This window comes from Peromyscus eremicus, chromosome 15 (genome assembly GCF_949786415.1).
Source record: "Peromyscus eremicus chromosome 15, PerEre_H2_v1, whole genome shotgun sequence".
In the NCBI taxonomy this organism is placed as follows: Eukaryota; Metazoa; Chordata; class Mammalia; order Rodentia; family Cricetidae; genus Peromyscus; species Peromyscus eremicus.
In genome coordinates this window covers 52,993,744-53,014,712 of record NC_081431.1, presented here as the reverse complement: position 1 = coordinate 53,014,712, position 20,969 = coordinate 52,993,744, and the positions used below count along the sequence as shown (strand labels likewise).

At 39.0% G+C, this 20,969-nt stretch overlaps 1 protein-coding gene across 1 annotated transcript in view; it reads right to left on the bottom strand.

Moving 5' to 3' along the window:
* The window catches only part of Cfh (complement factor H), an 83,677-nt gene extending 69,239 nt beyond the window's left edge, over positions 1 to 14,438 (bottom strand). Inside the window, exons 1-3 of the mRNA XM_059280089.1 lie at positions 14,331 to 14,438; positions 1,635 to 1,820; positions 1,221 to 1,326 (exon numbers count right to left, since the gene is read on the bottom strand). Coding sequence (XP_059136072.1) covers positions 1,221 to 1,326; positions 1,635 to 1,820; positions 14,331 to 14,388 — 350 coding nt within the window. The 5' untranslated portion in view covers positions 14,389 to 14,438. The remainder of the gene's footprint in view (positions 1 to 1,220; positions 1,327 to 1,634; positions 1,821 to 14,330) is intronic.
* Between the last annotated feature and the right edge of the window lie 6,531 nt (positions 14,439 to 20,969).

Sequence of the window (20,969 nt, the reverse complement as noted above, 5' to 3'; positions counted from 1 at the left end):
GGATCTCAGGATTTTTGTTGGAAGGGCTTCAAATGTGGGTCATATTGACTTCCCCTGCCTATCCCATGATGCTGAGAAGTTTTCACTTTTGTCAGAGAAGGGATAGGAATGAGGTTATAGTTTATGAATATTGAGTACTCTAGTTTGGGAATGCTTTAGAGCTAATTCCAAAGCCTAAAAAGTTTAAACTGTTATAGTTCATTACCTCAAATTAGGAAATAAAGGGCAACAAAAAGATTCCATTCACAATGTTTAATTTTACTTATACTTATTTAGTATAATATTATAGAGTTCCTAATTTTCCCATATGAACTTTTAAAAATAACCTGTGGCAATGAGGAAAACTGATAGAAAATGAAGAGCTGAGGACTCAGTGATGACATCAACCTTGAGACCCAATAGCTGGTCAGAGGGCAGAGTCAATGATTCTGAAAAATTAGCTTTTGAGTCCCATATAATAAAAGTAATTTGCATACTACTAAGTTTTAACAATAGCATTCAGGTGATAGAGATTTAATTCATAAATAAAAGTCTTGCTTTCTTGGTCTATTTTTGGGCCCCAGCAGTGGGACCAGAATCTAGTGGTCAAGAGGTGGCTTTTTGGAACCTATTATCTATGGTGGGATACCTTGATGCAGCAGGGGAGGAGCTTGGTCCTGCCTCAACTTGATATGCCATGGGTTGTTGACTCCCATGGGAGGCCTTACCCTTTCTGAGGAGTGGATCAGGGGAGGGGGGAACAGAGGAGAGGATGGAGGGAAAACTGTGGTTGGTATGTAAAATAAATAAATTAATTTAATTTAAAAAGTTAAAATTAAAAAATCCTCTTGCTTTCTTTAAATACGATAAAAGTCTTTTTAAGAGGGTTATTGTATAACATAACTGTTTTCACAATTCCTATTGTCCCTAATATATAAAACTGTCCCATTTCACATAATATTGTGCAAATAGTGGAATGTAGTAGGATTTATCAGCTGAACGCTTAACTTTTATGTGTACTGACTTAGCACTCCCTTATTTCAATACTATGCCAGAATAATCCTAACTCACTCAACTTTTCAATATTATAAAGATAGCATGGCATTCAAATAAAATTACTCACATGATAGCTTTATGTTATTTTTTAATGTTAATAGTAAAATTCAGTCTCATTAAAGTACAAACTTGTAGACATCTTACATATAATTTCAATGATAAGCCTTTTAATATTGACAACATACCCGTCATTACAGGTATAAACAACCTTTGCACCAAACTCAAACCCAGTTCCAACTGCCAGACTAAAGGACCCAAAGGGTGTATCTCCAGGATGCCCACATGGCTTTTCTAAAATTAAAAAAAAGAAGATTCAGTATTAATCAATAGTCCATGGACCACACCTTATGTAGGAATCAGGGGATCAAGCACATTTGGATATCATTGATTAGAAGAAAAACTGCAAACAGCAAAGGATATTTTATAGTTGAAGCTAAGTGCCTACTTCCATTTTTAATTTTGTAGTATTACTAAATTTTAAAATGATGTTCTATCTTTTGGTTACCATAGTGATATAATTTTATAGTGTTACAACATAAAACATGTAGTACATTCAAAACTAAACGTTTTCTTAAGTTTCTTAAACATGATGTACTTACTCTGACATATCCTGGATGGGTTAGAAGCCACCCATTCTCCATTCTTGCATACTCTAATAATAGTCCCAAGTGTTCGGTATCCAGGGCGGCATTTGTAGGTGGCCTGAGTACCTTCTTCATATGGTTCGTCAGGCCAAGAACCTGTCAGAATTTCTGTATTTTGTTTTGGAGGAGGACCTTTACAATCTACAATACAAACAAACCAATATTTGACATACCTATTTACATAGACATAATAATCGTTAAATGTAAAAACAAGTGGTATTGTCAACAAAGACAAATTTTAAAAGCTCAACATTTGGGGGAAAGTGAAAGATTAAAACCTGGTAATGAAGAATGGGGGCTCACAGAGACTGAACCGCCAAATGGGGAGCCTGTATGGGTCTGACATAGGTCCGCCACATATATGTTATGGTTGTGTAGCTTGGTGTTCTTGTGGGACCCCTAACAGCAGGAATTGGGGATATCTCTGACACGTTTGCCTGTGCTTGGGACCTTTTCCCTCTTACTGGGTCACCTTGTCCAGTCCTGATATGAGGATTTGTGCCTAGTCTTATTGTAATTTGTATGTAATTTGTTATGCCATGTGCAGTTGATATCCCTGGAAGGCCTGCTATTTTTATTTTTATTTTTTGAAGGGAAATGGAGGAGATATGGATCTAGGGGATAGGGGAGCTATAGGGAATTGAAGTGAGGGGACTGGGAGATGTGGAGGCAAGGGAAATTGCAGTTGGGATGTAATGTATGTAAAGAATAAAAATTTTTTAAAAAAGAAAAGAACTACTAATGTAGTGGAAGTTGGAGCTATCATGTCAAGAAAGGGGACAGAAAAGGGGGCAGAGGCCATAACTCACACTGAAGCTGAAAATGTGTGTTTCTGTCTTAGTCAATGAGGGCTGATAGGACAAAAAGTCTACAGATTGGGAAGCTTAAACACAATGTATTCCTAACAAGGAATGTTCTTTGTTCCCAGATGAATATATTTTCCCTTTATTCTCACATAGTAGGTGGGGAGTTGGGGGTGGGGATGGGGGAGCAGAGAGCCAAATAACAATGGACAGACAGAGACAGGTTTAGATGCATAAAACCTCTTTCTCTTATTTTAAAGATGCTGATTTCTTTCTGAGGACTCCACTCTCCTGATCTCATCTAAACTTAATTATGTCCCTAAGACCCATCTCAGTTTCAACATAGTGGTTTGGAGACAGAACAAATACAATGTCCACAATAATTGTCTATTGGTCAGCAATTGTATCACTGAAAGTATATCTAAGAAATGCATGTGCACGTGAATCCAATTTCATTTGTGGAAAAGATTATGACAATATGGCTAATATTCAAAGTTAGAAGGTACAACCTCAACAGTTGAATTAATAAATATTTATGATACAGGCATGTGGTAAATATTGCATCAATGCCACAAAATACATGGAAAGTATCCTAGTAATGAATTCAAAACAACAATGTTGTATCAATTATTCTAGGACTATTAATATCAATATAAAATTTAAGAACAACATTGGATATATGTAGGCATACACAAGCTGTGAAACAATAAGATCAAAATCATAATTATAGTATTGAAGATAAGTTGTTCCATTTGGAGGAGATAAACAGGAATCTTCTGGGGTGCTGGAAATTCTCTGTTTCTTGGTGTGAATGAATAATAATTAGTAATATACTATGTTTATAGTTTATTCATTAGTATGTGTTACATGTTTTAAATACATAAAATTAACAATATTTGCATGTGGTATTCTCTTTACTTTTCAAAAGATTAACTAAGGGTAGTATATAAAAAGAATGAAAAAAAAACAAAAAAAAATAAAAATAAATAAAAAAAAGAAAAAAAAAGAATGGGCAGAAAATTAATAAGTAATGTGTGCCTCTTGATTGTATTTATTTATTTTTCATTATCATCATTTAATTACTTAAGGGTGTGGAAATTTAAACATCTAGTAACTTTCTCAAGGTATCTGAAAAGAAGAACTGAAACTGGGCTTAAGTTTTGCAGACACACTAGCTCATGTTTTTTAACCACTCTTTATGGTTTGGGGTTGGGAAATAAATTAGAGGTGCTGTGTTTTCATATTGAGTTTCGTAGGAGAAACATTTTGTTTACATTTTTAACAGAAAATTCCAGATATATAGGAATATTTGAATTTATAGTGAAAGCCAATACAGCAAACGTCTAGTGCCCACATTTAACATTTTACTACAGTAGCTGTGCCTACATCCTTCCATGTACCCATCCTCTTGCCTATTTATTATTTTCCCAAGTGCTGGAATTATGGCTATGGAATATTAGTGCTATGGAATAGAATTGTTTTTAATATTGCCTGCTGCTTGCTTTTATAATAAATACCCTGATATTTAAATGATTGTATTAATAAAATCCAACATGTTGGTTCTTAAATGGCAGATTCTAGTGCTTTTTATCTACAATATCTTTAAAATTATTTTACTTGCCAGATGCCTTTTACTTCTTGATTTCATAACAGTTTGCCACTCTGTTCTAAACTATATCTTTTAAGGGCAAGAGAATAACCTGAGACAGATCCCACCTATAACTTGTATCTATAAGATGTCATTATACAACATGTGATGAAATAAAAGGACCAATATATTTTATAGAAGAGTAAGCACTTATTTAGACTTTCAGGTACACATATTTCCTTTGAGTATTTTCCTAATTTTTAGAACATTTGTCTTAGTAAACTTGTGTAATAAATTTGATTTTCATCATTTCAGTAATTAAGCCTTTTGTACACTAGATGGTGCTAATACCCCACCACCACCATAGCATAAAACCTGGCGCTTCAAAATGTGAGCTCTCTGAAAATGAATAATCTTTCTGCTTTCAGTTGCTGCTCAGATCTTCTCCCTTCATATGCATGTGCTGTTTGTCTTTGTTTAGATTCTCAATATAATATGCACCAGTAACTCATGTTATAGCTAAAATAGTAATAATTCACTGTATTTCTACAATAAGTTAAGCATATCTTAAGACGGTGACAAACAGGATTTCTCAAGTTCCCCTGAAATAATATTCTCAAGAGTTCTAAGTAGATTGTAACAAGTTGTTTTCATTCATGTAGTCGATCTGTCAACATAAATGTACAACAACACATTTGCTTGAAATAGATGGGAAATTGTCAGCAAAACAGGGCAGGTGCTTATTAAACAGGGTCCACAGTAATACTTACAAAAGGATAAAAAGATTTTCAGAGGGATAATTTAACTTAAAGCTTCGATAACGAAGCAAGCCTTCTGCTTCTAGCTCAAGGTAAATGAGTAAACTCACCTTTCTTGTATCTACATATTTATTCAGATTCTGACAAATAAAATCTGATCCTATGTGTTTGCAGTAACATAATTGACAGTTAATGTTGGTTTCTAAAACTTCCTGTGTTGATTTTCTATTTACTTGGCTGTATTTGCCAATTTCAAATGTTTTTCAGAAAAGAAATGACTGTGTATAGGTTTGACTATCTGAAAACAGGAGTCTTTTTACTTTAACTTGAGGGAGATAAATGTATAAATTTTTAAAGTTAAAAGCAAACATCTGATATTTTAGTAAACATGATTCACCAGTTTTTTCATATTCAAATTTTAAAGAGCTAGTACTAACACACAAACCAGATACAATTCCTATTTCCAATGCCAATATGTCTCTTAATTATTATTTGAAATGTTCTTGCAGAAGTAAAATAAATCTTAATAAATTTACTTATTTTGTGAAATGTATAACTCGTACCCACACTTTTGGTATATTAAAGACAGAGATAGCCTCTTTGTTAATTTACCAGAGCTTCTAAAATGTTAGAAAAGAATAAATGGTATCATTTTTAAAATATTACCTCTTAACAGATGGTAGAATATACTATAATTGAAAACTACAAGTTCTTTAGAAAAAAACAAAACAAATGAATAAAATGGAAATATCAAAAATAGATACTTACATTAAATTTCCCTTATACCTTCCTCTTGATATAAATGAATATTAATTTTATGGATATATGTGAGCCACAGAGGTTTTAATTAATTAAAATATTCAGAGAATTAACAAACAGCGCAAGAATATAGAATTTGTAATTTTTTGAATCAAGAAAAATATCAGTTTCAATAAAGTACTTTAAAAAACAAACTACAAAAATTTTAAGTCCAAATGACACTTAACAACCATCTGAAAAAATAAATTTCTACTTCTAAAATATACAGGGACGATTATGTCGTTTATTTGTAAAAATGTTACCCTTGAGGAAAGCATAGAAAATTAAGGGCCCATGGTGGTAAAACCTTGAAGAAACCAGTGTGGGGAGCAGCTGGTGTTTGTGTGATTGTGAGGAGGCAGCTTGAAATCCTCTCAATCCACACTTCTGAGATGGGCACTTGTAACACGAATTGCTAACCAGTCTTATAAATGAAATAATTGGAGCCAGGTATTGGAGTGATCGCTAAAAGATCAGAGAAGCAGAACAAGCCACATCCAACCTCACCTTGTCAACCCTCAACTGATCTTGTTTTCTCAGACTGAAAGCTTCTGAGTCCTCACTCAAATGGATCTCAGCTGAACTGCTCAAAAACCTAAAAGCTAAAAAAGACCAAAGTTCCTGGTCCTCCATATACCTTTCTGCTTCCTGCTATCACTTCCTGGGATTAAAGGTGTGTGCCACCATGCCTGGTTCTGTTTCCAGTGTGGCCTTGAAGTCACAGAGTCAGATGGATCTCTGCCTCCCGAGTGAGTGATAGGATTAAAGGCACGTGTGCCTCCATTTTCTGGCCTCTATGTCTATCTAGTGGGTGTTCTGTTCTCTGACCCCAGATAAGTTTATTGGGGTGCACAATATATTGGGAGACACAATACCACCACAGGCAATGCCTGGACTGTGGTCTTCTCACACAAAATATAGTTCCAAGCACATTGTTGTCTTTTTAAAATAAACTGTTAGTATATATTGAATGGTTTTCCTTAGGCTTGAATGGCTGCCTCAAAAAGGAACTTAGCCAGCCGGGCGGTGGTGGTGGTGGTGGTGGTGGTGGTGGTGGTGGTGGCGGCGGCGGCGGCGGCGGCGGCGGCGGCGGCGGCGGCGGCGGCGGCGGCGGCGCACGCCTTTAATCCCAGCACTCGGGAGGCAGAGCCAGGCGGATCTCTGTGAGTTCGAGGCCAGCCTGGGCTACCAAGTGAGTTCCAGGAAAGGCGCAAAGCTACACAGAGAAACCCTGTCTCGAAAAACCAAAAAAAAAAAAAAAAAAAAAAAAAAAAAAGGAACTTAGCCACAGGATAGAGTATAAACAAAACAAAACAAACAAACAAACAAAAAACCCAAAATCTGAAAGTTCGTCAGCACCAAAACTGAGGGTTATCAGTGGGATCCTGAGGATTAGGATTAAAACAAAGAGGAAAACGACTCCTTTCAAAATTCTACCCCTAATTCTTGGAGAAGTTAAGGCGACTTTACTTGGATGTGTGGGGAGGAGCTCATTTTACAGAACCTCTTTATTTCTTTCTGTATAACTGCTGTTTGCCCCATCCGTTAACCTCCTCTTTGCCATCATCTGATGAACTCTTATGCAGAGTTCAAAACCTCCTGCCTACAGGAGGCTGCATGCCTGTAATCTCAGCATGCTGGACAGAGACGACAGTGAGATGAGGCCAGCTTGTGCTATTTAGTCCGACTCTGTTTTAGAGAAACAGCATAAAACTAAAACAGAAAAAATATCTCTAGCCAAATGTCATCCTCTCTCTCTCCTGACCCATCCTAATTATTTATTTATTAATTTTGCTTTTAAATTAGTATGCAAAGGTTTATATTTTATTATGGCTTCGCACCCCTCCACCCCCACCAGACAGGAATTTTCTATGTAGACCTGGCTGTCCTGGAACTCACTTTGTAGATCAGGTTGGCCTTGAACTCACAGAGATCCACCTGCTTCTGCCTCCCTAGTACTAGGATTAAAGGTGTGCTCTTCTTATGGCTTTTCAAAGTAGTTTTATTTTATTCTCTCTGATCCTTCTTCCCCATCTCCCTCTCCTGCTGTGCCTGCCTAACGGTGTTCTTTCAGCGTTCATGTCACGTGTTTTCATTGCCCCTTCCTCCACAGCACTTTTTCCACTTCTAGTTCCATGTCCTCTGCAGAATTCACACCCACAAATGTACATATATAATTAAACAAATAACTATTAAGTATATGCACTAAAAACTAGGATACAAATATGAAAGGGAACTGCAGTGTTCATCTCTGAGTCTGAATTCATCCATTTTTTCCTATTAATTTCATAATTCATTGTTTTTTGCAGATGAAAAAAATTCCATTTTGTATTTATAGCACATCTTTCCAACTTTCAGTTTTCCACTTTAGCAACTTTATAGTTTATAATATGGACTACAATATTTGAATATTTAAATGCACTGTTAATTCTTTTCCTATCCACTGAATGACTACCTCTTGGAAAGTATGATTTTAGGGCCCAGTACTTAGAACTCACTGAAAAGTGATCCTGAATAAAATAAACAGTGAGCGCAAACAGAACTGTAGAAGCATTTCCAGGACATGCATCCATAGAGTCACTATGAACAGATGACGCTGAGAGTGACACATGGGACACTTAGCGGACAAGATGTGGAAGAAGAAGAAAAGGACAAGACTGGGAAGGAAAAAAGAAGAAGACGACAAGGGAACCGTTGTCTGGTGAACTTGGAGGCCTGTTGCATGAACCGACAGCTCTCCACGACTGGACTGCATTGTTCATCTGTCCACCTCCCAAGTGTGAATCTGTGCTGCAGTTTTTGAAGCCAGGAATCTCTTGCCTATAGCTCGAAGTGTAAGGAGTTCTTAGGAACCTTTAAAGGGGTGTTTCTATAGTCATCCTCTGTCTATTGCATTTCCAGTTAGCACCGTTCGTGAGAAACTAAGCTTTCTAAGTGAAAATGTCAAAACAAAAGTGCTCCATCAAATCCTTGTGTTCTTTTCATTACTTCATGTAGGCATTTCTTTTTCTGTTTAATTACTTGACTTTCTCTGAACCCTTTTTTTCCTTTAATTTTAACCAAAATGTAACAGTTTTCTCCCAATAACCTTGCATGGTTTTCATGCACTATGTTGAGAATCGCTGAAGTTAAGAACTGGATAAGGCACCCATCAGTCAACTGAGCACCTGAGAACTTGGTTGCCAGCATCTCCTCAAATGATGAAAGGTGGGCATGGTGTGTGTGTGTGTGTGTGTGTGTGTGTGTGTGTGTGTGTGTGTGTGTTTGTAGGAGAGGAAAGTGGTAAAGACAGACTGACAGAGACAGCAAATAAAAATGGATTAATTTGGAGGGGGAGGGAGAGTTCAAAATTGAGCAATCTAAGGTCAAAGATAAAGACTATTTACTATGTGGCAATTTCTTCCTTAGAATAATTCTAGTTTGCAGTTTGCACTTAAGTGTTGTAGTTTAACATCACATTCAGGTAAAAGGCATATTTCTAGGATATGGCTGTGCTGGAGGTAAACAAGGTTTGCCTTCACAATCCACCCTCCACCTTGCCCGTGAATGATTTTTCCATCCACCTATTACAGCATTTCAGTATGAAATGCTTCCTGTCCCTGAATGACTTTCTTCTACTGTCCCTTACCACTGTCCAGTTCTATCTTCTATTGGTGAAATTTTACAGTATGTTACATAGATTAGCAAAATTTAACTGTATTGTCCCTTCCGTGTAAATTACAAGTTGGCTGGATTTGTGGCATTATAAACACATCAAGTATTTTAAGAGTTCAGAAGAGAAAACATGGAAGACAAGTGGGACACTACACAATGCCAAATAACACCATTTAGGGAAATACAACAATATCCCTGAAGACGTCTGTTTTGGAAGTAGGGGTTACTTGCCCCACTGAAATTGAAAGCTAATTTGGATAATTAACTAGTATTAACCATTTTTGTAGTTTACATAAAGATCTATAACGCTCACATACTCTGTTAGGGTGGACTTGAGAAGAAGCAAATGTGGCAGAAGGCAACATAACTGGACCTCTGGCCCCTGGGGCCTGGGGGACTACCACTGAGGAGCTGAGTAAATGTCTAGACTGTGCAGGGAACCTTATCACACAGGGCGCATGTTTTCCTGACCTCATCTCTGTAGACTCTCCATCTGAAAAATTCTAAACTCAAGGCTCAAGGAAGAATTTCTATGCTGTCTTCTCTGCCACAATCCTGATTCTTTAATCCAGCCACTTTCCCTAGGGAAATGTGGGAGTCTCTCCATGCATTGCTTCCAAGGCTTGTGATAAAAAGACTACTTCTCTTTTGTTCCAATTCTCAGATTCAACAGAGGGAGGCTCTAGGGAGAAAGAGAATAACTGCAATATGGCTTGTGCTGTTTGCGTGGTTATAAAGTGATGACTTTGCAAGTGGAAGGGGAATATCTAATTTGCAATGGGTGCTTTGGTTGTAATTGTGAGTTCTTTCTCTTTTGACCTAAACAAGAAGGCCAAACAAAAACCAAGGATGAGTGACTTCAGAACTTTTAAGTTGTCTTCTTCTGGCTTTGAAACTATTATGATACTCATAGTTAAGACTGCAGCAGTAAATCCAACTATCCATTATAATTTGAAATAAATGTTTACAAGGTGCATACATGTAAGTCCTGGCTTATCCTATGACAGGTTTACAAACCTTTGATGTGATAAAGGACATAAAGGCAAGAGGCCAAGATTGATTTCATGTGTAAACTCAACCACAGCAGTTTGTGTACAGACACATATTTTTACCACGTAAATCCACATTATTTTACAATTTACTAGAGAAATTCTTATTTCTTTTTTACTATTATTTCTTTTAATTAATATATAATTACATCATTTCCCCCATTTCCTTTTGTCCCTCCCAAACCTCCTACATACCCCTCCTTGCTCTTTTTCAAATTCATGGCCTCTTATTTTCATAATTGTTATTACCTGCACATATGTATATACATATATATATATATTAGTAAATACAACCTGTTCAGTCTGTGTAATGTTACTCTTATGTAAGTTTTAAAGGCTGGTCTTTTCTCTTTTAATGAATTTTTTTTTTTCTTTTGGAAAGGGAAATAGTTGATTGCTCGTTCAGAAGGTTTTTGACCATCTGACATTTAAAAGAATTTTTTTCCCCATTCTTATAAGGAAGGACCAGCTATCCCTGTGAATTTAGTTGAGAGAGGGTAATAGAAAGCCTGAGCAGGTGGCTCTTGGTGTTGAATTCCAGTGCTCGGGAGGCTGAGGCTGGAAAACCAGGAGTTCAAGGCCAGCTTGGGCCATAAGGTGAGACTTCCTCTCAAAGAATTGAAGTAAAGTGAAGACAGAAAGCACAGCTGTGATACCAGTGACCGAACTCCATTCATACAATACTGCATGCCATGATACCCACTCCGTGATACATGTAACACTTCTGTATTGTAACTTGTTTCGTCCTTCTTCACTGAGTCACTTGGGGCACGGGAAACTTTGGTATTCAGTATGGCTAAGGCTAGAGGAAAAGTGGCAGATGTGGTTTTCAGTTAAGATGTGGTGAACCCTACACTATAAGTTGCCTTTGACTTTGGACATAGAGTGCAGGAAAAAGTAAGAGCACTTTCCATATAAATTCTTTCTCTTAAGAAAAGGCAGAAATATTTTACATCATATCATTTGACTTTTTGACATTATATCGTTGCATTTGAAATAAAAGCATAAATAACTTTTCCTTCAACTCCCCAAAGAGTAACTGTTATTAATTCATAATTAATATATATAACATCAATTTTTCCACATCAGAGTCAAACTAAGTTTGAAAACACCTTACACTTAAAACAACATAATATAGAATTAAACAAATTCTCCATTCTGTGATTAAAATCTCTAAGCCTGAAAGGACTTTTTTTTTTTTTTTTTTTGTCCTTTAAACCTCCAGGATTAAAGAACACTTATCTCCCCAGAAAGCACACAGTGGTTATTTGGTTGTGTTTCAGCACAGGTTTAATTGGTTCATTTCAGCAATTCTGGGCTGCGGCCTAATTTCATACAATATCCAATTGTGAGAGTAAAATGTGCGCTTGGAAAGCTTGGATATAATCCATTCCCCAGAACTGAAATTACACAGCTTGATTGAGGAACTCTTACGTTACAGGTTGTCCTGTAAATCTGACCCAATTCTGAACAGCATGTGATTTTGCAAGAAGCAGCATTTACTGTTCCTAGCAGCTAGGGGTGTGAATGCAGGCAGGCATTGTACTAAAAAGGTATTAGGAAGCCCTTGACACATGGAAAAGGGAAGACAAAAGGAAAGCTGGGCTCATAGTGCTTCCTTTTTAAATTTTTTTTCTTAAAGTTGTTTTTTTTTTTTTTTTTAAATATGGGCACATGTAATATCCAGTTGCCATGCCTGCACATGGAAACTGGAGCATGGTCTGAGGAGGTGTTTTTCTTCCTTTCACCAGGTGGGTCTGGTAGATTTAACTCAAATAGTCAGATTCTCTGGCCAGAGAGTTCATTAACGTGTCCAGCTCACCTGCTAGTTATCATTGGTTTTTGGAAGAATGTTGATCTCTATCGGGGCAGAAAAGATTTACGAAATGCTTGCATTTTTCTTCCCTGCTTAGGAAAGTCTATTATGATAGTATTTTACAACCATTTTTTAATCAGCCCACTACCCTGTGTCTGATGTGGGGAATAGAAACAGAAGCAAATATTGAAGTGCATATGTAACTATTTTTAATTGATCCAAGCTATCCTGCAGGGTGAAATTCCTGTTAAGTGGATAGTCTGTTCAAATTGTTTACATTTGAGACAGACACAGGCTACTAACCAAGCTAAGAATGAGGAGGGACCTCTGTGTCCACTGAAAATCCGTGGAACTTCTCATATCTGTTCTTGCATTACAGGCACTTTGTGGATATTATGAGGTTACTCCACATAATGCTTTAAATACTAAACTCTTGCTTCATCTCTGACTGTACAGCACTTGAAACGGTAATGTGTATGGTGCATCTGCCCAACTCATCAGCAAGAACTGGCACCACATTTAAATACATACCGATGAAAATTCAAATCCAACAGTAACAGGAAAATCAACTGGAATCCATGATATAAGTGAGAATTTTAAATCATTAGCATTAAATTATCATGTAAACTCCATGGCACTTCCTTTTAATATTGAAAATTCCACTTTGTAGTTATGTAAAGAGCTTAATTTCACTTGTATCATTTCTTAAGGATTAAAAATTAGCTAGAAATAAAATAGATCTTTCTTTCACAATATATCTTTAAAAATCTCTCAGCAAGCATTATGAAAGTAGAACATTAAAATAAATCAAAAGCATTGATTTATGAAAAAAGAAAAGTTTGAGTTACATTTAATAATATCAACACTGCTTTAGAACTCCTGGCCGATATAATCATATTTCATCTTAATAATACTCATATTTTCATATATAAGGAAATGACTGCCTTAGTCTACAAGGTGTCTGAATATAAGACTTAAAAGCTAAAATTCAAACCGTAGTATTAGAAAATATAGATGAAAAAGTTCACTCTTTCAAAAAGTATATTAAACAAACATAAATATTTTTTAGGACTCTACCAAAAGATATGACTGAGAAAACCATGTCTGCCTTTCTTATCTGGATTGGTAAGTATCCAGTTAGAGCTGGCTTGTTAATATTCCCCAGTGAGTAGAGGCTGCAGCAAAAGCTCAAATTGCAAAGTGTTGGCTAAGTGAAACGTCTGGGAAAATGATTAACATTATGTTATTCACTAGATACAGCAAATGCTATGTCAGGTATGGCCGTCGCTCATACCTATAACCTCAGCATTACACAGGAGGACTACAGTGAGTTCAAGGACAAATTAGGCTGTAGTGACACCCTATTTAAAAAAAAAAAAGAAAACGGAACAAAAAGAAAAGTTAGTTGAGTATCTATCATTTCACTAGTTACCTATCATGAACTGGGAAAGTAAACCCCTTCCTTGGATAAAGTGAACAATTTTGGTAGAATTGAACTGAATGATAGAGTCAGAGCTTCTGTTACTGACAAAGAAGAAGAGTGCCAATAATCACATTACCCAGTCCACAAATGCCTTCCACAAGGAATATGTTCCCTACATACTCACGGGGGCGAAAAAAGAAACCAAATAAATCAGATCTCACAAATATTATATTCAGGTTATGTGTCAAATTTTATAATCCTTTTATTTTCATACATGCAGTTCTTATGTACAAACCTTTTAAAGCTGTGGCAGTATCAGTTCTAAGTGATGTTTTTAGGAAGTGTTAGAATTATGCCTGAAATAAATCCACTCCCTAAAACACTTGTAAAAGTTTTCATTGAGTATAAATATTTACATTTTTTAACTATTTTACATGAAGTATTTCAGGGATACTCATGCAAAGGCAGGGGTTTGTATTATGCGTTAACTACAAGTTAAATGACTCTGCTGAATTATGGATCGCACAAACATGTTTTAAGCACTGTCTGGAGTTTTACATTAGGATGAACCATCAATTATGGCAGCCAAAGGAACTGCTTGCAGTTTTTAAACTTACCACCAAAAGCCATTAAGCTACAGACCAGGAATTACTTCCCATTTTCTAGACTTCATTTGAATAATTGCTATGAGAAATATTATCTGCAAATGTTTTATAGTGCGGCTCCGCCAGAAGGGAGAAAGGCTATCTGTTTTAAGCTTACCTTCTGCTACACAAACAGTCCATAATACAAGCCAAATAATTCTTGCTGATAGTCTCATGGTTCGGATCTTTCTGGGACGCAGAGAAGTACAGCACCATCCAGTTCTCTCCTGCTAAGAACTGTGGTTACTGCAGGGACAGACTTGCCTCAAAGGGAAGTTGAAAATCGGTTTAGGAAATCAGGATCGCTAGATGCTCCGCCCCCCAGCAACTTCTGCAAAGTAAACTAAAAGGGTAGACCACAAGTCTAGCAGTGTGGGCGTTTGATCCCAGCGCTTACTGTGCCCTGCCTGTGACCTGCTGGATTGTTCTTGTAAAAGCCAGATTGTTGTCCTTGGAAAAAAGTTCAGGTTTCTCGGAATGTGAGAAGCAGGGGCTGGTAGATCGCCTCTGGATTTCATAACCACAGAACAGAAAGCAATGGCAGCTCTTTTAAAAATAATTTAGGGAAGGAACTTCAGTTAGGCAGTGTTTTCAGGACCAACACCCAGGCACAGTAAAGAAACTTTGCTGAGATTGTCATGTTAAGGGGTGATAAGGAGAGGATTGCTTCTTCTAAATTCATGAAATCAGTCTTCCAAGGAATTCTTTTCATATGTGTGAGGCAACTGGCCCGTGTTTCCTTGGATATAAATGAGTAACTCAAAAATCAACATTTGAAACGCTGATTTTCTAACATTGAGGTATCGTATAGTAAGGAATATAGTTACAAAAAGTGTCTGCAGCATGCTGAATTAGTGCAGAACCCAGGCAGATACTCAACGCCCAACCTGTTACACTTGGAACCTCTTTCCACAATTCTGAATGTGGTGTCCTCCAGGTTTCCACCCACTGCTGGTGTCTCCAAGAACATGGACTGTATTTGTATGTATATAGTGTAAGTGGGGAAGAAGCCACTTACTCCTTTGTTTAGTTAGAGCCCTTCACTAAGAACTTTATTTGGGATATCACTTTGTGGGACATGGCTCCTGATCGTTCACTTTTTTTCTTTGTCATATTCAATTTGAATATAAGACAATTTTAAGTTATCCTTGTGCATGTTACTGACAGAATCCAGCTAGGAAATAATACAAATAGGGCCACACTGTTAGATTGCGTGGGGTTTGGTAAGCTGTTGCTATCTCAATCATATAGGTGAATCAATTAAGCACAGAACATTCAAGCACGCTCTTCAGGCCGTAAGAACTTTCTAGAGTGAGATACTAAACTCACTGCTCTAGCACCCCAAGTCATACATTGACTCTATACAGGTAGGTGTTTTCAAATGGTTTTCTTCCTAATCTGTTAAATGTAATACACCAAAGCTCTCAATTCCACTAGGAATTCAACTGCCAATAACTATTGGAATAGTTGCTTGTCTTGTGGGTGTGACAGGATACTGACCACAGCAACTTAAGGGATGAAAGAATTACTTTGACTCACACTTCTTGGAGACACAAGGTAAGGGCAGCCACAGGAGCAGGAGCAGCTGGTCACGTGGCAACCACAGTCCCATTGCAGAGAGCAGTGATGAATGCTTACTCAACTCCCTCTCTTTTTCTTCAGTCTGGGAGCCCTCCCCAGGAGAGTGCCCGCTAACGGAACAGTTTACAAAGCCTCAATTCAGAGTGCTTGATGTTAATCATGTCACAAGAGCTAACCAAATGTCCTGAAGAACACTTTCATTTTATCAAAGAAATTGGGCAGAACTTTTTAAGCCTTGGCAATGGCAACGTGTAGACATTACGTACAAACTAAAAATGTGTAGACATTACAAATCATGGGTGGTGAGTGTCTGATGACCTCGCTAATATTTTGATAACAAGTAACAAATTTTAACCAAATGTGCCAGAAGGGATGTCTTTTCTTTCTTATCTCTAGTGAAACTATTATAAAATTGAGATTTATAACAAAATAATCAAAAGTGTAGGCAATCAAAAAATATAAAAATTGAAAGTGCCATGGATTTTATTGTGTAAATAATATGCATATTGTATTACTTTTTAAATTATCTTTCTCATCATTTTTTTGCAGATGCAAATCTATTTTATTTTATTATTATCTAAGTACCTTTAAAAAGATAATGGTATAAGTCATCTCTTGAAAAATGAGCTGAGGGTAAGCACCCCTGCTGGCTCTGGCCTAGAAATTATATATTTACTTGGACACTTAAAAAGGGACCCGACACTCTCTATTGAGCCAAGCCAGTGTATGGAGACAGGCAAAGGGTCCTGAGGTACTCAGCTGTCAGCTCCACACAGTACCAGGCAACAGACAGCTGTGCTGAAGGCATTTAGTGACATGCACAAGTTATTTGTACAATTGTTATTTTTTTTAAGATTTAAACTGTAATAAGGTATGAAACTATATTCTTTTTTATTTTAAGCAAAATTCTTCATGAAGTCCTTGGAAATTTCACATCATGCACCCCAATCCCATTCACCTTCCAATCCCTCCATATCTACCCCTGCAGTATGCCCCCCCAAATTAATTATAAACAAAACACCTCAATCCTCTATCTTTCCAACACTTCTTCATTCATCCTAGTGGAATTGAGAGCTTTGGTGTATTACACAACTTACCCCTTTTTCCAGTCAGCCCCAAATGTTCATTCCAGTGAGTCATCAGTCTGGTTCAAGGCCTCTGGTTTCTGGTACACCACTATCATTGGGCTGGGCCCTCAACTGAAACTCCTCTTGGATATCCTGTTGTTGCCCCAAGTGGTAGAGATTCTGTGATTACCATTCTGCAGAACCCAGTCCCTTTGTGCACTCCAACAGGTCAAAGACAGGGCAGCTGCTAGGGTGGGCCAACTCAAGGTCCAGGATGTGGGTCTGGGTGGTAGTTGAGCTGGTCAGTCTGGACCATTGGGATCACCCCCTCAGATGAGGGACAGAGCCAACTCTTCTAGGCCCATGCCATCAGGGACCAGCTCTCCCATGCCTACGGTGAAGGATGGGGCCATCTCTTGGGAGTGCTGGTGTCAGCTCTCCCATGGGGGGAGGATCACCAGTTCTGCTACAGTATCCAGCAAGGGGCAGGGCAAGATATCCCAGGGCCAGTGAGGGACATGGTTGGCTCAGCACGGCCCTTGGAATTCAACAGACATGGTTCCTGTGATGCCTCCCAACCCCAGCCACCCCCGCTCCCGTGGCAACATGAGCCATGGACATCAGCCCAGACCCTGGCTGCTGTTAGGCCATAGACCCAGATGTGGCCCTCAGCAGCAGCAGCCCTGGCACAGATGACACAGTGGCCCCAGTGGCGGCACAGCCCTCAGACACCCAGATGGCCGCAGGATGTAGCCTAGGCCCTGGGCATCCGTGTGGTCTTTGGTGACACCACGAGCCCTGTGGTCTTTGGTGACACCACTGACCCCTGACTGCTAGGACTATAGACCCAGACATGGTCTCAGGTCGCAGCCCAGGCTTGGATATCACCATGGCCCCAGGTGGCAGTTCAGGCCACTCTGATCAGCATGCCACCTCCACCCGAGGCAGTGTGGCCTTTGGATACCAACATGGCCCCAGGTGGCAGCACAGAGCCCTGGCATCTGCATTGCCTTCGATGTTATCAGGAGCCATGGACATCAACACAGACCCTGGCTAGGGTAGGGCTGCAGACCCAGACATAGCCCCTCACTGTAGCCCGGGCTCTCATGTCACCTTGGCCCTCAGGTGGCAGCATAGGCATCCAGATTAGCATGGCTCCAGTGGAAGCATGGCCCTGGGAGACCAACATGGACTCAAGTGTTGGAGAAGAACCCAGTCATCGGCACAGTCATCAGTCATTACTGAAGCCTTGGACATCATGACAGACCCTGACTGCTGCGGGGGCATGGACCCGGACATAGCCCCCAGCAGCAACCCAGGCCTGACATCATCACGTCACCTGTGTGGCAGCACAGGCCACTCAGATCAACATGGCCCTGGTGGTGGTGGCACGGCCCATGGACGTCACAGTGGCCACAGGTGGTAGCCCATACCCTGGGCATCCCCGTGGCCTGGGTGGCACCGTGGGTCGCGGACATCAACGTAGAGCCTGCCTATCACAGACTCAGATATGGCTGTGGCAGCAGCCCAGGCTTAGGCGTCACTCTGGTTCATGGTGGCAAGAAGGCCACCCAACATCTGCCCATTCCTCATAGTCCTTGCTTCTTCAGTACTGCCTCTTACTACAGCCAATGAACTATTCTGCCTCTCTCTCATATTTCACCACCATATACTTGCTCATCATACTGACACCCAACTGCATGGTTCCTTGTGTTGCCAAGCACACATGTGGGTGTTTCAGGAAGGCTGGACTGTGAGGATGCTGGCTACTCCATGGGTGTCTTTCCCCGGCCTGAGCTGCCTGGCATCAGGGGACAGGCCTGTGGATGCTTCATGCAGCCCAGACCCTGAGGATCCAGGCTGCTCCATGGGTATCTTTCACCTGCCTGACCCACAAGGCACCAGGTGGGCCTGTGGATCACAATTGTTATTTTTATTTTTACTTATCAATTTTGTTTTGCTTGTTTATTGAGACAGAGTTTCTCTGCCTCAGCTGTCCTGGAACTCACTCTGTAGATCAGGCTGGCCTCAGTTTGACAGAGATCTGCCTGCCTCTGCCTCCTGAGAGCTGAGATTAAAGGCATTCACCACCACTGCCAGGCTTTACTTACTAATTTTAAAACTTATAATTTATGATAAATCATCTTTAATTTTACCTACATACCAACTTTAAAATTTTATTTATTTTGTTTAAAACTTTTTTTATTCATTTTCTGTATCAACCACAGATCCCCCTCTCATCCCTCCTCCCACTGCCCCCCAGCCTCTGTATACCCTCTATCCACCCCCCAACCCCTCCTCCAAAAGGGTAAGGCCTCCCATGGGGAGTCAGCAAAGCCTGGTACATTCAGTTGTTGCAGGACCAATCTTTTAATTTTAATTTTTTTAAGAATTTCATACATGAATACACTGTATTTGAATGATTTCTACAGTTTTCTCTTCCCCTTCCCACGTCCTTCTTGACCCTCTCTAATTCTTGACCTCTTTTTCTATAACCATAATCATATATGTACACATATGTATGTGTATATATGTGTATATTCACAATCTACTGAGTCTAATTAATGTGTGTTTATGTGTCTAGGGATGACCATTTAGGATTGGGAAACCTATCAGGGGAGTTGGTCCCTGAAGGCAACTAATTCTCCCAGTCATTGACTGCCTATAATTCTTCATCTAAGTATGAAATTTTCCCCAATTTACATTGGCATGTTGTCTGATATCATCCTGGGAAGTTCTTGTACAGGCAATCATACTGTTAAATTTATAGGTGTACCAACACTGTCTTGTCTAAAAGACACTATCTCAAAGCAGATGTCCCAATTCTCTGGCTTTTACAATCTTTCCATAACTTTTATGTGATGTTCCTTGAGACTTGGGTGTAGGGGTTGTGTTGTGTGTGTATCAATCACACTGGGAATCCCATAAACAGTTACTCTTGAATATCCTCTATCTGTGGCAAAAAGAAAAGTTTCTTTGATGAAGGGTGAGAGCTGAACTTACCTATGATTATTTAAGAATAAATATTTAGAATGTAGTTGGAAACTCTATTAATTTGGCAAAATAGCAGTAATAGGTTTTCTTCTAATGACCCTTCTAGCCTTGAGTTCTTGGGTAGGTTTGCAGTAACAGGCATAAATTTCCTCCTATTGACTCAACCCTAAGTCCAATTAGATAGCTATTGGTTACTCCCATGATGTCAGTGGCACTATTATACCATTTAGTGATATGTTGCTGAGCCAGTTGTACTGAGTAGCAAGTAATTACACTTATTATAAAATGTACAACAGTACCTAAGGACATGTTTTAAAGGGAAAATGTTCCATAGAACCAGTATTTCCTGAGAGAGCAGTTTTACTCCGATTTGTGAATTAATGTGCATAGCAACAACTACAGATGCTTATTTGTAACTACATTTGTTTAAGTGAATTAAGGAGAGAGTAGATGGTAGCTAACACTCATGCATCCAAGAGAGTAGCTAGCCCATGAATGAGAATCAAGAGCAGGGAGAGGAAGTGGTAGACTAGACATGAACAGTAGACTGAACCGAGACATGAGAAGAGAGGGGGAGGTGTGAGAGACGAGGACTGAGAGAGAGAGAGGCAAGAGAGAGGGAGCCAAGAGGACTAAGAGAGAGGGCCAAGATCCAAGAAAGGGCCAAAAGCCAAGAGCATGCATAGCTGAAATGGCATGGTTATATATGGACGAGAAGCTGGAGGAAGAGAAGCCAATGAGCTGGAGTTTAGGGTAGGGGGCAGAGTGAGAAGAGCTGAGGGGAGCCACAGGTGTTGAGTGAGCATGGAGGCCAGCATACTCTTTAGTATGCTAATAGGCACCACAGTTAGCCATTTGTCTTCAGTTCTTTGGGGACCTGACATTGAGGTGAGTGGTCACTGAAAACTATTATTTTAAGAGGCAAATAAAGAAAGAACAAAAGAAAGACTTAGGAAGCAGACCCCAAACTGAGACAGTCCAAAATCCATTTCCAAAGGCCAAGTGCTCTGCTTCCGGTAGAGAGGGCAACTGCAAAGAATGGATACCAAAGCTTAAAACAAAGACAGTGTCTAGACATGTATAATGTGCTTCTAATAATGAGAGAGGGAACAAGA